The sequence below is a fragment of the Lycium barbarum genome, chromosome 1 (assembly GCF_019175385.1).
Source record: "Lycium barbarum isolate Lr01 chromosome 1, ASM1917538v2, whole genome shotgun sequence".
NCBI lineage: Eukaryota > Viridiplantae > Streptophyta > Magnoliopsida > Solanales > Solanaceae > Lycium > Lycium barbarum.
Window position 1 is genome coordinate 157,884,431 of NC_083337.1, and position 15,363 is coordinate 157,899,793.

At 31.4% G+C, this 15,363-nt stretch overlaps 1 protein-coding gene across 2 annotated transcripts; it reads right to left on the minus strand.

Moving 5' to 3' along the window:
- Positions 1 to 10,119: 10,119 nt before the first annotated feature.
- LOC132600245 (rhamnogalacturonan I rhamnosyltransferase 1-like) lies at positions 10,120 to 13,975 on the minus strand. Of its 2 annotated transcripts, none has more exons than XM_060313326.1 (8): positions 12,968 to 13,975; positions 12,395 to 12,462; positions 12,177 to 12,265; positions 11,909 to 12,074; positions 11,528 to 11,817; positions 11,241 to 11,445; positions 10,991 to 11,148; positions 10,120 to 10,747 (listed from the first exon to the last, which is right to left on the minus strand). In XM_060313326.1, exons 1-8 carry the CDS (start codon positions 13,233 to 13,235, stop codon positions 10,495 to 10,497), a joined length of 1,497 nt encoding a protein of 498 aa, XP_060169309.1. In that variant the 5' UTR covers positions 13,236 to 13,975; the 3' UTR covers positions 10,120 to 10,494. The 2 variants fall into 2 exon arrangements, with proteins under 2 accessions (XP_060169309.1, XP_060169314.1); XM_060313331.1 differs by having other exon boundaries at positions 12,349 to 12,462; positions 12,968 to 13,108.
- Positions 13,976 to 15,363: the final 1,388 nt, after the last annotated feature.

The following is a 15,363-nucleotide window of genomic DNA, read 5'->3' on the forward strand; positions in this document are numbered from 1 at the left end:
TCAAATTGCTGGACTTTATTTTTTGCCCTCGGCACTCTAAGTGGCCGAAAATATCCTTAAGATTCTTAGTTCGAACCCCAGCAGAGTATAAAAAAAGTTCGCAAGACAAGATTTCATAGCAAATTATGCCCATTCGGGCAAAAGTTATGCCTTAAGGCATAGTTTGTATGTAAGTATGCCTTGTACGGCATAGTTCTGTAGAAACTAAGTTAATAGAAACTATGTCTTGTCTGGCATAGTTTTGTAGAAATTAAGTTATACTACAAAACTAGGCATAGTTTCTATAATATGCCTTGCGAAATTATTATTATTATTATTATTATTATTATTATTATTATTATTATTATTATTTGCCTCTGCTGGGATTCAAACTCGAATCTTGGGTTTCATAGACCAGCAAATAAGGATAATTTGGCCCACAAATTTTCATTAAATGAGAAGTAGGGCCAAAAAATAAAGACCACCGATTTGAGGGCCAAAAATTAAAGACCAGTCCATATGAAGGATATTTGGCGCAATTTTTTGAAAGCACGGAACATAACTTTTGAGATATTATGATGCGAAATTATAAACTTGTGCGATGTGAAAAAGTTGTTTTCCTTGAGGGTCAAAAATTAAAGACCAGCTCAAAATAGCGACACAAAAGTGCAAATGACCCCAATGTTTTTCTATTTGCCAGATTTCTTTTTCTTTTTCTTTTTTTTTGGCACGGATTACCCCTTCATTTGGGGCGGTCTTTAATTTTTGCCTTTTAAATTTTCCTATTCGCCTAATACCCCGAGGTTGTGAGTTCGAATCCCAGCTCAGTAAAAAAAAATCACAAGGTAGAATTTTACAAATTTATCCTTGAGCCTTAAGGTAGAATTTGCAGCGAAATTCTGCCTGAAGGATAAAAGTTAAAGACCACCATTTTGAGGGACAAATTAAAGATCACCCCAGCGAAGGACAATCCTGCAAATTGCCCGCCAGATTTTATTTGCTCTTCTCGGCCCAATTTTATCTTAGTCCAAGCTATAAACCCAACTTGTATTGCTGCTTAGCCAATTATCTTCTTCCATGAGCTTTGACCAAAAGAAATAGTACTAATAAATGATTAAAAAAATTGGAAAAACTTAAACAGTAAAAAAAGAGGGCGGGTTACATTACTTTACTTTACTACTATTTAAGAAGAGTGAGTTGTTACTCTTCTTTCTCGTCATCCGTCCGTCCCAATTGGGCAATTTGCAGAATTGCCTTTTTTTTGGGGTGGTAATTAAATTTTACTCCTCATATTTATGATCTTTAAATTTTATCTTTCGGTTAAAACTTATAGGTTTCGGGTTTAAAATTTCGCTCAGTCAAAAATTTTAAAAAAATTTGCAAAGTAGAGTTTAAATTTCGCTATGCCCCCTCCAGCAGACTTTTAATCATGTTTAACTAAAAGTCTGCCGGAGGGAGCAGACTTTGCCTTGAAGCATATATACGTATTTTTTTTTAACTTTTCAAGGTAAACTTTTAGTAATGCCTTAACTAAAAGTGTGATCCATAAAACATAACTAATAGTATGCCCCATAAGGCGTAAGTTTTCCTTAAGGCATAATTAAAAGTTTGTCTTATAAGACAAAGTTTAAATTTTGCTATGCCCCCTCCAGCAGACTTTTAGTTGTGTTTAACTAGAAGTCTGCCGGAGGGGGCAGACTTTTAGTTGTGTTTAACTATAAGTCTGCCGAAGGGGGCAGACTTTTAGTTGTGTTTAACTAAAAGTCTACCCCCTCCGGCAGACTTTGCCTTGAAGCATATATATATATATATATATATATATATATATTTTATTTTATTTTACTTTTCAAGGTAAACTTTTAGTTATGCTTTAACTAAAAAGTGTGCCACAAAAACATAACTAAAAGTATGACCATAAGGTGGAACTTTTCCTTAAGGCATAACTTAAACTTTGCCTTATAAGGCAAAGTCTATGCCTTAAGAAAAGTTATTGCCTTATAGGGCATAATTTTGTTATGCCTTAACTAAAATTCTGCCCCATAAGGCATAACTAAATTGTGTCTTAGGAAAAATTCTGACTTATGGGGCAGACTTTTAGTTATGCTGGATCCGGCATAACTTTAACTTTTCCTTAAAGATTATATGCTGGATCCGGCATACACTCCCCCAGTCCTGCCTGGCGAAATTTTTATTTTATTTTATGCCTGAGCGGGGGTTCGAACCCAGAACTTCATGTATCCGTCCACCTTTCCAAGCAAAGAGCAAAACTTAAAAACCACAAATATGAGGGGCAAAATTTAAAGACCACAAATTTGAAGGGCAAAATTTAAAGACCACCCCAAAAGAAGGGCAATCCGCGCAAAAAAATGGTCCCAATTTAATTTTAAAAAATTGTGGGCCCATTTAACAACAACTAATATTAAAAAAAATTGTGGGCTCCATAATTTTAATATATATATATATATATATATATATATATATCCGTTCCAATTAAAAAAATTGTGGGCCCCATATATATTAAACAACAACTAATATTAAAAAAATAGTGCAAATTAATAATGTCAAAAAAAAAGTGCCCCCCATATTAAAAAATCAAAAAATATTCATGTAATTTCCAAAGTATCTCATTAAGTCAATAATGATGGATTCATTGCCACGTGCGTATTCGTAGCAAACACTAATATAATAAAGTTTTAAATAAGGAGCACAAACTATAATGTTATATTAATCGTGTTTTTAACATAGTATCCCGTATTGACAAAATCAAGCAATATATATATATATATATATAAAAGTGAATCCCATATTAAAAAAACAAACAATGCTAAAAAAAAAAAATTGTGGGCCCCATAATTCTAATATATATATATATGCATAAAAATAGTGTAAATTAATAATGTCAAAAAAAAACTACACCCCGTATTAAAAAATTAAAAAATATTCATGTAATTTCCAAAGTATCTCATTAAGTCAATAATGATGGATTCATTGCCACGTGCGTATTCATAGCAAACATTAATATAATAAAATTTTAGATACAGAACACGAACTACAATGTTATATTAATCGTGTTTTGAACATAGTATATGTATATATATTATATACATAAAAATAGTACAAACTAATAATGTCCAAAAAAAAAAGTGCACCCCATAAAGGGTGGATCTCATACTAAACAACATCAACCAATATTAAAAAAAAAAAAAAAAAAAAAAAAAGGGAACACACCATCTCCAAACTCAATGTAAAAAAAAAAGTGGACCCCATATTAACAAAATAAAGCAATATAAAAAAAAATAATGTAAAAAAAAAAAGTGCAGACTTCGTATTCGTAGTAAACACTAATATACTAAAGTTTTAGATACGGAGTACAAACCACAATGTTATATTAATCGTGTTTTGAACATAGTGTGTGTGTGTATATATATATATATATATATATTTGTGGGCCCCATATATATTAAACAACAACTAATATTAAAAAAATAGTGCAAATTAATAATGTCCAAAAAAAAAGTGCCTCCCATATTAAAAAATCAAATAATATTCATGTAATTTTCAAATTATCTCATTAATTCAATAATGATGGATTCATTGTCACGTGCATATTCATAGCAAACACCAATATAATAAAATTTTAAATACGGAGCACAAACTACAATGTTATATTAATCGTGTTTTGAACATCGTATCCCATATTGACAAAATCAAGCAAAAGTGAATCCCATATTAAAAAAATAAACAATGCCCAAAAAAAAAAGTGCAAAAATAAATAAATTGTGGGCCCCATAATTCTAATATATATATATATATATATATGTATAAAAATAGTGTAAATTAATAATGTCAAAAAAAAAGGTGCACCCCGTATTAAAAATCAAACAATATTCATGTAATTTCCAAAGTATCTCATTAAGTCCATAATGATGGATTTATTGCCACGTGCGTATTCATAGCAAACACTAATATAATAAAATTTTAGATACGGAGCACAAACTACAATGTTATATTAATCGTGTTTTGAACATAGTATATGTATATATATTATATGCATAAAAATAGTACAAACTAATAATGTCTAAAAAAAAAAAAAAAAGTGCACCCCATAAAGGGTGGACCTCATACTAAACAACACTAAAAAAAAAAAAAAAAAAAAAGTTGAACCCACCATCTCCAAACTCACTGTAAAAAAAGTGGACCCCATATTAACAAAATCAAGCAATATTACAAAAAAAAAAAAGTGAACCCCATATTAAAAAAAAAAAAATAATGTAAAAAAAAAGTGCAAACTTTGTCTTCGTAGTAAACACTAATATACTAAATTTTTAGATACGGAGTACAAACTACAATGTTATATTAATCGTGTTTTGAACATAGTGTGTATATATGCATAAAAATAGTGCAAATTAATAATGTCCAAAAACAAAAGTGCACTCCATATTAAAAATTCAAACAATATTCATGTAATTTTCAAAGTATCTCATTAAGTCAATAATGATGGATTCATTACCATGTGCGTATCAATCCATTAGTGGGAGCAAATGAAATTGTTTTTCTTCATAAAGTTAAGTAGTCAAACCATACAATTTTCTTTCTTTTTTTATATTAGCCTAAAATCTAATCTAGATATTAAAGTGTTGTATTTGCTATTCCGCCATGTCATTTATTTGTTATGTTCACTAAAATAAATATACTTAAAATATTTACATTTTAAAACAAGATAGAGTTTAATTACTTTTTTATTTTTATTCTTACTCTAATAAATGTGAAAAGAGATTAACGTCGTAAAAAAAATATATCAAATGGATATCAAATAATGAATAAGGTAAATTAGTCAAATTATAATTCTAATCGACGTTTTTTAAAAAACCATGCAAAAGACAACATGACAAGTAAAATGAGCTAAACCGAGAATATTTACCAAAAATTAAAAAATAGTAATTCTTCGTTTAATTAGAAAATCAATTTCTACTTTGTTTCGTTTTAAACATGTAAAATTAATTTAATAATTTTAATTAGAATTATCCAAATCAAAATTTGATAAAAAATAATAAGTATTTTACACCTTTAAATTAATCGAATTAAAATTGAAAGTATCAACTGATGCTTAAATATTGCTATTATTTTATCTCAAAGAGAGGAAAATAGTTTCCTTTTAAACAAGTCTTCTGTTTTAAAAAAATATTAATAAATTTGCCGATTTTGTATTCGTAGCAAACATTAATATAATAAAATTTTAGATACGGAACACAAACTACAATGTTATATTAATCGTATTTTAAACATAATATATATATATATAATCACTATTCAAAAACAATTACATACACATAGATACACTATAATCTAAAGTGTGGGGTCCGTGCGCAACACGAGCATAGGCCGTCTAATTAGTTTATAATTACCCAAGTTCATTCTTACAGGCAAAGCAAAACAATTCTCAGCAATCTCTATCATATACTATGTACATGCAGTCAAACAATTAGTTCAATATTCAAAATGTAACCACTAATTAATACGAATACATCATATCATGTCGGATGATGAATCGTTATCAACTATGCCTTTTTGTTCACAGGTATGTTTCCGGATTCACACATCATTAGTCTTATGCTCTTTTGATGTGAATATATTAGCGAAGTAAAAGATCGCTGGTATAACTTATTACTCCCTTCCGTTCAAAAAATGTGTTCACTTAGCCATTTGCACATTTCTAAATGTACACTTCTTAAGAAAATATTAACTCATAGATAAAAACAGATAATTTAACTAAACTACCTCTAATTAATTAGATACTGAGATTTGGTCGCTTAACACTTAATACGGGCAAATTTGAAAAGATAAGATTACAACAACAACAACAACAACAGCCCAGTGAAATCCCACATCTTGGGGTCTGGGGAGGGTATAATGTACGCAGACCTTACTCCTACCAAGGTAGGATGGCTGTTTCCGAGAGACCCTCGGCTCAATAAGATTAATTTTTTTTTAAAAATTTGATAAGTAAACACTCTTTTTTAATAAAAAAATAAAGATTAAGTGGACATATTTTTAAAAGGGTGGGAGTAGTATATAAATACTAGTCTTCTTTGGCAAGTTAAACGATGGTTTAAGTCTTATCAAACATTATTACTCCACTTGGTACCTAATTTAAAACAAGGAATGTATTGGGAATTGGTGAGTAAAATTTACTTAGACCCTACCAGCGGCTTTAATTAACCAAGTAGCATTCTTAACTTTTTAAAATTATTCTCTTCTTAATTAAAAAACTACTTGTCATTTCATGAAAAGAGCAAGGTGATAGAAAATTTATGGGTGAAAATTGACTTAATTTTCAAAATCAAACTCTTCCCTAAATAATAGATATTCTTTCCCCTTTATCTTATGCAATGTCTATTTTACCCATGACATTATCAATCTTCCATCCATGTATTACCTTTCTATATTATGATTGGTATTTTAATATTACACGCATTAAGTGTATATTATGTATGTACATGCATGTGTGTATATATATACACACACACATATTACCTGTTATTTTTACATATATATGTATATGTATATTTAAGTTTCACTTCTCTCTTGTTCTCTATTGTCAATATATAAACATGGTTTGGTTGTCATTAGTGGAATATTTTAAATTATAATTTAAAATTCATTTAAATATATAAATAGATAATCTTTTAGGAGTTTGTTATAGAATAAACCTCTATTTTTATTAATTATTTTGTATTACCTGCATTGAAATATATTTATAAAGTTATTATTATCTATTATTTTTACTTGTATAATAGATATCAGAATTTTGATTATTATTAATAAAAAAACTATTCTTCTCATTTATTCATTATAAAACGACATGAAGTTATATACTCAACTAGTATTTCTTACTTTTCTTTTTCTGTCTCGACAATAATATTTATTTTTTTATAGAAAATTTTGTACATAGATTAAAGAGATAAAAAAAAATCATGATTTTAAAGAAGTAAAACAAAAAAAGACAAGTTGATAATGTAATGATAAAATAGAAATTTGAAAAAGTCAATTAAAATAAAGGGGGGAGAGTGACAATTTTTCAAAGTAATTTATAGATCAATTGGTCTTACTTGTTACTTGTTAGTGTATACTTCAAGCGTGAATAAAGATTATAAATTCGATTTCTCTAATTTGAATCTTTCTATTGATCACTTTATAGCACGAAGAGAAGAAGCTTAGCGTATTTTGATGGGAAAAGGATATTGTGTGTCCACTCAGCCAAATTAATCTCATATTTAATTATTGTTTGGGCTTAATTCCACTAGATGTCCGTTCGGCCCAAAATAATGCCAAAAAATGGCCGGTCAGCCCAAAATAATGCCAAGGCTGATCGTCTCAACAGTCCAGGCGCTTAAAAAAAAGACTTTTTGTGGAGACTAAGTCGCCACTAAAGGGCTGCTACAGCATATATACATATGTTGGAATTATATATACACTTTATAGACAAGAATTATACATTTTATATACATATGTTGGAATTAATCATACATTTATTATACATAAATTATACGTTAATTATACCTTTATACGCATATTATGCAATAATGATATGATTTTTTTTTTTTACATATACGATAGCGATACATATTATATACCACAATGATACAGTTTCTATAATACATTTTTATACGTATGATACACTTTTTATACAAGACTGATACAATTTATATACACATGTTGGAATTATATATACACTTTTTATACAAGAATGATACCGTTTATATACATATACAACAGGGGTACATATTATATACACATATGATACAGTTTCTATACATATGATATATTTTATATACATATACAGCAGGGACACATATTATATACACATAGGATACAATTTCTATACATCAAAACTTTTTCAGTCCTGCAATGGCGTCTTCATATGAATCCTCTACCATTTTCGTAACCTGCAACTCACAAATAAAATTGGAGAAGAAGGTGGAAGAGGAAAGAGGAGGAGAAGATGGAGAAGAAGGTGGAAGAGGAAGAGGAAGAAGAAAAATGTAGAAGACAGAAAAAGAAAGGAAAGTGGAATTAGTTTAGTGGTTATAATTTGGGTTTAAGAAAATTGTAGCCATCGGGTGGGATAATTTTTGGCCGAGCGGCCATTTATGTCCTTTCCCCTATTTTGATCGGTATAATATACTTCGGTAAGCATGATAGTTATTTTGCCTATTTACTTGTTTGCTTATTCTAAATAAAATAATATAGCACTAAATTTAAAGCTACTAGTAAAATCTAAATTCACAGGTAGACTCATATTCAGATAGATAAAGAGTAGAATACAGTTGAAACTATGAAGAGAATTGAATTCTCCTCAACAGTCACCAACTAAGATTCCTACCTCGAGGAGTGCTTTTTTCTTGGATCCTTCAATAATTGATAAGAACAATGCTTTAAATAATTACCATCTGTTAATATTTCACAGTCCAGTAGTTTCTTGGAATTGCCTGTCTTGGACTTCTAACGTACGAGAACTCCAAGTAAGATCCCAATAATTCGTAAAATTAAATAAGCCTAACTAGACCTTCTAGCTTCTATTATCGTCCATTCTCATTTTCTATTTTTATTTTTGTCTTTTGGCTTCAAGCAGTAGAGTATATAATTAGGTGGGATTAAATTTTATCTTCATGATAGTATAATTAGTTTAGATCTAATGTCGTTAAGATATTTTTTAGTGATGTTAGATACATTTACATCAATAGAATATGTAGAGAATTTGTAATGTTATTGTTATGATATTGGAATGGAACGGGATAAATGAAGCGATATAAACAGTAAGAATTTTTGTAGCAGAGTGTAACATAGTTGAAAATTATTTTGTTATTATCTTTTGTCGTTGCAAAATAGTGGAGAAGTTGAAACTAAAGGGAGGATTGAGGACTTCAAATTTATTTCGTTTTCTGATTCTTTTGGCATTTGAAACTTGGTTGAATAGAGCCACTACTGGTGAATAATTGAACAATAAGATATGAGTAAATTGGAGATTAATCAAATAATGGTCCTCTCAATAAGGACGCACTAACGCACTAGTGTTAGGAGGATTAATAATTTAATGGAGATTAAGTGCTGAAAGTTGCTATGCTTTGGTGTTTAGGCATTAGGGTCCTCTCACAATATGAAAATTAAGTACTCTTACCTTTGTTTTTCTTCTAAAAAAAAAAAAAGTTCAGGTATCACTCGACCTACATGTTAATTTATTAATCATAATGATTACTCAAATCATCTCTCCCTCGACCAATAGTTTCTATAATCATTTGACGACAAGATTAGAAAAGCAAAATAAAAAATGAACACCTTTGTATCTGGTTGCCATTTGTTTTCTTTCTTCCTTTTTCCTTTTAACGTATATTTAATAGTGACATGTTCAATGCCAGTGAGTTGTAAAGTGCTTTTATTAAAAAATATAATTGCTAAATGAGTTTAATAACAGTCTAATTTCAGCCATAAACTAAAATCCCAAGAAACAGAACTAGACATCAGTATCCTAGCCGAGTTTCTTTAATGTTTCTTCCCCACATGGAGTCATCTCTAAGGTTAAACATATATTTTAATACTTGTCGGTGGCAGTATTAGTAATTAATTATCATCATATTCTGGTATCAAATAAGAAGAAGTATAAACTATTGACTAACGAAATGACTGGGTTCGGCTTTCCAATAATAATTCCCAGCTTACCAATCAAATTTATTATACAACCCACTTACTAATTACATGCTCTGTGGAATATATCCACATTCCGGTGGCCATAATCATTCAATTTTCTTTATTTTTTAAAACTTTTAGAGGTGTCCAAATTAACTTGTACATATTTTGTCTAATCCTTCGAGTGTTTACCATCTCTCACCAAGATATGTATCGTGCAACTCTTTTTACCAAGACTTGGACAAATAAAATGAGCCTATCCACCATAATGCCTTTGGCATAATATGCAAGCATCATATCATATCCTTCGGAAGCAAAACCAATGAGAGAATCAAGTGAATGACCCTAACAATCGTTTTATGCCATGACATGCTGATTTTTCTTTATCTTTTTTTCTTTTTTGGATTTGTTTGTGGGGGGGTGGGGGATGGAGAAGAAGCAAATATAGCACACGAGTTGTAAAGAAAAGAATGGAGGAGCCTCAGTGGCTCAACTAGGGTGGTATTAAGTGGAAGGCAATTCTATTGTGTACTCCTTTGCGTGTGCTGCCATTGACAATGTATCCCTGCAATGGCAGAACAGTTTCTATACATGTATTCGATTATTGGGTGTCCGGATTAAAAAAAAAGAAGAAGAACATTTTAATGTAACCCCTTCAAATGATTTCGAGGATCTCAGGATTTCAAGTGCATCACCCCTCTACTGCAACAACCGTCATCAAAGCAAAATCCAGCATAATGTTTTAAGGTGTTGACGAGCAAGTCCGTCCTCTAAATATGTCACAGTGCACCGGAGTAATTTTCTCTACCTGAATGTTACCACCACCATAGTTTACATGCTGCTTGAAGTTTCATCCTCATAAGATGGTTCTAAGCACTCCCATGGGTTGGAGTAAAAATAATCCTCCTCTTTAGGTTTATTTTGAATGACCAATCTCTTGGTAGGGTTGCCCATACGTTCAGCATGAGCTTCCTTAACAGCGGTAGAAAACTCATCCCATGTCAATGATCCAGCATTATGTTGGTCTATTAAATCCACCAAATGCCTTCTGTCTAACAAGATAGTTCTCTTATATCCAAGATATCTGTATAGTATAGAGGATACGTGAAAATTGTATCAAAACCACCAAACCAACTGAACCCCGTGTGAAATGTGCATTCCTAATGAATAATTACTACATAGAGGTAGAAGACGAGGTATAACACCGGAGGAAATTCTTTCCTGGCTCTTAACATTTTGCAAAATATATTTTTGAAATTGAAATTGATTTTGCAAAATATATTTCTAAAAGCAAGTAACAACTATTTAGATTATCAAAAGAGAATACCTGCGATGTCCTTCAACAACTTTAGCCATGTTTCCATCATATGTAGGAACAAAGATATCGCTCTCCAAGGAAACAAGATAATCTAATGCTGCCATCTGGGAGGAGTGATTTTGAAAGAACCTCAGCTCAGAAGGCTCTAGTAATGTCTCCTTCCTTAACTGTTAGAAAACAAAGTTCGCGCAAATGGTGAGTCTGAAAATTCAGTCAACATATTCAGGAGCTTGAAAAATAAATAGAACTTTCTAACTACCAGATTGGGATAAGCTGCAGCAAGACTAGCCATTCTCCTTTCTCCACCATAAATCTCCCCAGCAGCGATGTAGACTTGAATACTAGGATCAATGTCCAATGCCCTTAAAGTAAGAGCAGTTTCTTCAGGTGTCAAAGGACACAGACCATCTCTTCTTTTCAAATCTGAATTTATAATTTTTTCTTTCCACCATGGATAAGCATATCTACAGAACAAAATATTAATTAATCAGCTAGTGAACGAAGGATGATTAAAGCCACCAATGAACATAAAGGATTTAACTTCACCTCATTCTTGTCAATTCATCAACCTCCTCGTGGTTGCATCCCTGAGTACAGCCAGAGAAAGCTAACATATCCATTTCGTATCTCAGGTGCAGAACCATAAAAGGACCCTCTTGCCTGAGTATTTTGACGACCTTTCTACCCAACTCTTCTATTTGAGGGGTGAATTTCAACGCACCAAAATTAACTCGGCATCGTAGCTTTTGAATTTCCATAGGTTGTCCATTATTGGCAAGCCGAGCATCAGTCCTGTTTAAATGAACTACTTTATACTTCCGAATTAAGGGAAGCACCTGTATTCAGAAAATGACCATCATTAAACTGGAAAAAGGATGTGAGAGTTAACAACAATAACAAAGTACCATTTAGCAATAGACGACAAACCTGATTATGGTAGTACGAAATATCAGACCAACTAACAGGAGCCATGGTATGAATTGTTCCTAACTCTACTCTCCTCTTCAGCCTTGGAGGTAGCTCCTTCAATATTCGAACTTCATCTCTCAAGGACATTATGAAGTGATCAATATCAAATATGTCTTGAAATTCACTGCAAATAAAAAATGTTGTTAATAAAAATCATCATCTTTTCTTTCTAAAGAAGAAGTCAGTAATTTGAAAGACAAAAATCAAGATAATTAAGTGGACACACCTAGGATCAGCCCAAAAGGAGGTTTTATCCAGCTCAGGAACAATAAGAGTCACATTCAGATATCTTGCTATAGCAACCATATCACATATCTGCAACAAGGACAAAGGGGAGAAAAACAAGTGACAAAACCATCTCACAAGTCAAATTCACAATGGTCGTCTGAATTAATTACATTTGTATGTGGTAGTGAACTGATTGATCTAAAGCAAGCTACTAACCGCTGACCGCATTTGATTAAGCCCACCATTGCATGAAACCATGAGGTAACCATTATTCCTGTAAACCCCTGATTCACAAATAATCATGTGAAGTCATTAGCTCTAAGTTCAACGGGGAACTTCCAATATTGTAGGTCATGAAACAGATGACCATGGAAAGACTTGCAGAACAATTTTATTTTGAAATTCCGGTCACTGAAAGTTTGATTAAACCTGAATTGGACCATGTAGCATATGATGATTTCAACTAATATTCCAAGCCAAATACTCAAACAATGGATCTACATACTTCAAAAGTATTACCAATTATAATTAGCACAATACTACAACCATCTATTACAAGCCCTACAACTACAATATCCACAAATGGCATTGAACTATACTAATTCATAATTTCACATTCCACTTTGATGTTTCCTATTATACTATGACACAATTTCAACCATGATCTCTAAGTTATCGACCAATGTAGGGGAAAACAAGTCAACAATGCTGAGTATCTGAACATGAAAAACCACAAAGGCAAACACACATGTTTCGAAAACTTATAGTTGCAATCAAAAGGATACTCACTCTTTGGTGGAAGAACTCTAGCAGGGACCTCAGGCGACGATTTAACAGCCAGTAGTGCCGCGGATTCTTGAGAAAGACAAGAGGGCCAGCCTTTTAAAACTCTAGGACCCCAAGTCTCTCCCAATATTGTCAATTGAACCAAACAAATCCACAACAGCACTGATGTTGTTACCCTTATCAACCATAACATCATTCTAGACTTTGATACCATAGAACTCTTCAATTTCTCAACACGACTGTCTGCTAAAGTTGTCGCTTTTAGCCCCATTATGCCAAATTAACCCCCACCCCCTATGATTAACTACTTTATCAGCACATTTTGTATTACTATTCAACTCACAATATTGTGTTCTTTTTTTTTTTCCCCTCAATCAATATACCTCGAAAAGCTCACTTCTTTAAATAATGTAGGATCCAAAATCAATCAAAAGCCCGCTTAGTTCAACTCACAAGTTTGTATTTCTTTTCTTTTTGTTCTACTCAGTTGCTGATCACACACAATCAACATACCCCAAAAAGATAACTTCTTTGGATAATGTAGGATCTAAAATCAATCAAGAATCCCACTTTTTTTAGACCCACAATTGCTTCACGCAAAAGGTTGCAAAAAGAAGACGTGGGGTTGTAAAAATGTAGAAATCCAACCACCCCAAAATAGAAAAGTTCAAATATTTCCCCTCAATGAGAACAAAATTTCATAGTTTTCCCTTCAGAAAAGCAAAATCCCTAACACTTTCGCACATTACGAGTAGATTCTACGAAAAGCTTCGATCTTTAAGTGATCATTGAAGCGAAACCCAATTAAAGAGGAGAAATCAATAAGATATACACTGAGTAACAATAAATGTGGGATACATCGGAGTTGCCGGAATCTTGAAAAGCCGGTGACCGGAGAGTAGTGTGGACAAACGGAAAATATTTATTTGACAGATAATAATAAAGGGGGATAGAGAGAGATGATAAGACAATTGGGTCGGTTTATTACTGAGTGATATTATAAGGTCATAATATATGATTATGGATCGGGTTTAATTTAACCCCTGTGGATTTGATTGGAGTGGTTAGTTATGACATGCCAAAAGTGGGGTTCTTTTTTTTTTTTTTTTTTTTTTGGATATATTGAATGTTTACATTAAACACAAGGATAATTAAATGATAAAATTAATATGAAAATATGTATTAATTCCACTTAAGTAATAATACTCACTCAATAGCCTTTTTATTTTTATCCAAAATAAGTGTGTACGTAATCAAGAAAAAATTAATTATTTTCTTCCAAAGTTACCCTTATTTAGATAAGTGAATTTTTGTGTAATTAAGAAATTATATTAATTAATTATATTATATTAAGTAGTATTTATTTAAGGATAATTTAGTTAGATATTTTAAAATATTTCTAAAAATTAAATTAGTATTTTCTTTAGGATTGTGCTAATGTCTATGTGATCATTTATTTTGACAGAGGGAGTAACATTTATGTGACACATATTATGTGTTTATTAATTTAATATGAATATTGTGTGTGAATATGTCTTTTTAAATTAAATACACATTTTTCTCATGTTTAAGCTCTGTTTTTGTCTGTGCTACTTTTTCCACTTTGGTGTGAGCAATGATCAACACATGACACTAAAAAAAAATTGTCTTTGTTAGTGATCTTTTTTGTCATTCCCACTAAGTGTCATTCAAAATTTGAACAGTTTTATCTTTTGTTACCAGAAGAATGCTGGAATGTTTGATTTTTATCCTTAAGTTAAATTGATTCATGTTTATCTATATATTTTTTTTGGTGGGTGTTTTTTTTGGGGGGGAGGGCGGGGGTGGTTGAGTTAGATTTCATAAGGTAAGACCAACTCTTCTCTTTTAATAAGTATACAACGCAAATAACAATCCTAGATGACAGTCCAACCTTATAAGAACTTATATTTGCTTTTAAATTATAGAGATTTTACAGTTATACTACCAATTTAATTTTACAGTTAGTAGCATGGGATGCTACATTGATGAATAATTTGAACTAACGTAAAAAAAAAAAAAAAATCTCGTGCCCTTAGATTTGATGTAAACCATCTAAGTTGCCGAAAATCAACAATTAATGCAAGCCATCTAAGTTGCTAATCCAACCTGGCCCATTGCAGTATTAAGCCCAATTAATCAGACGTGGCCAAAATCAAAGATACTTCTACCCTACACGTGGCAACCGGGAGATGGATAGTACAACAACCTCCGTTTCGCCGAAGTATAAGGACATAGATTTCTAGGTCCACTCAAATATCTTATTGTCGACAGCCACCGACGATTTCTAGCTACCATAAATCCATAATTATAACTTATGCTAAGGTAAAAACTAACCGATAAAAATGTACATAAAAGACATATACTGCATGGAGTATTAG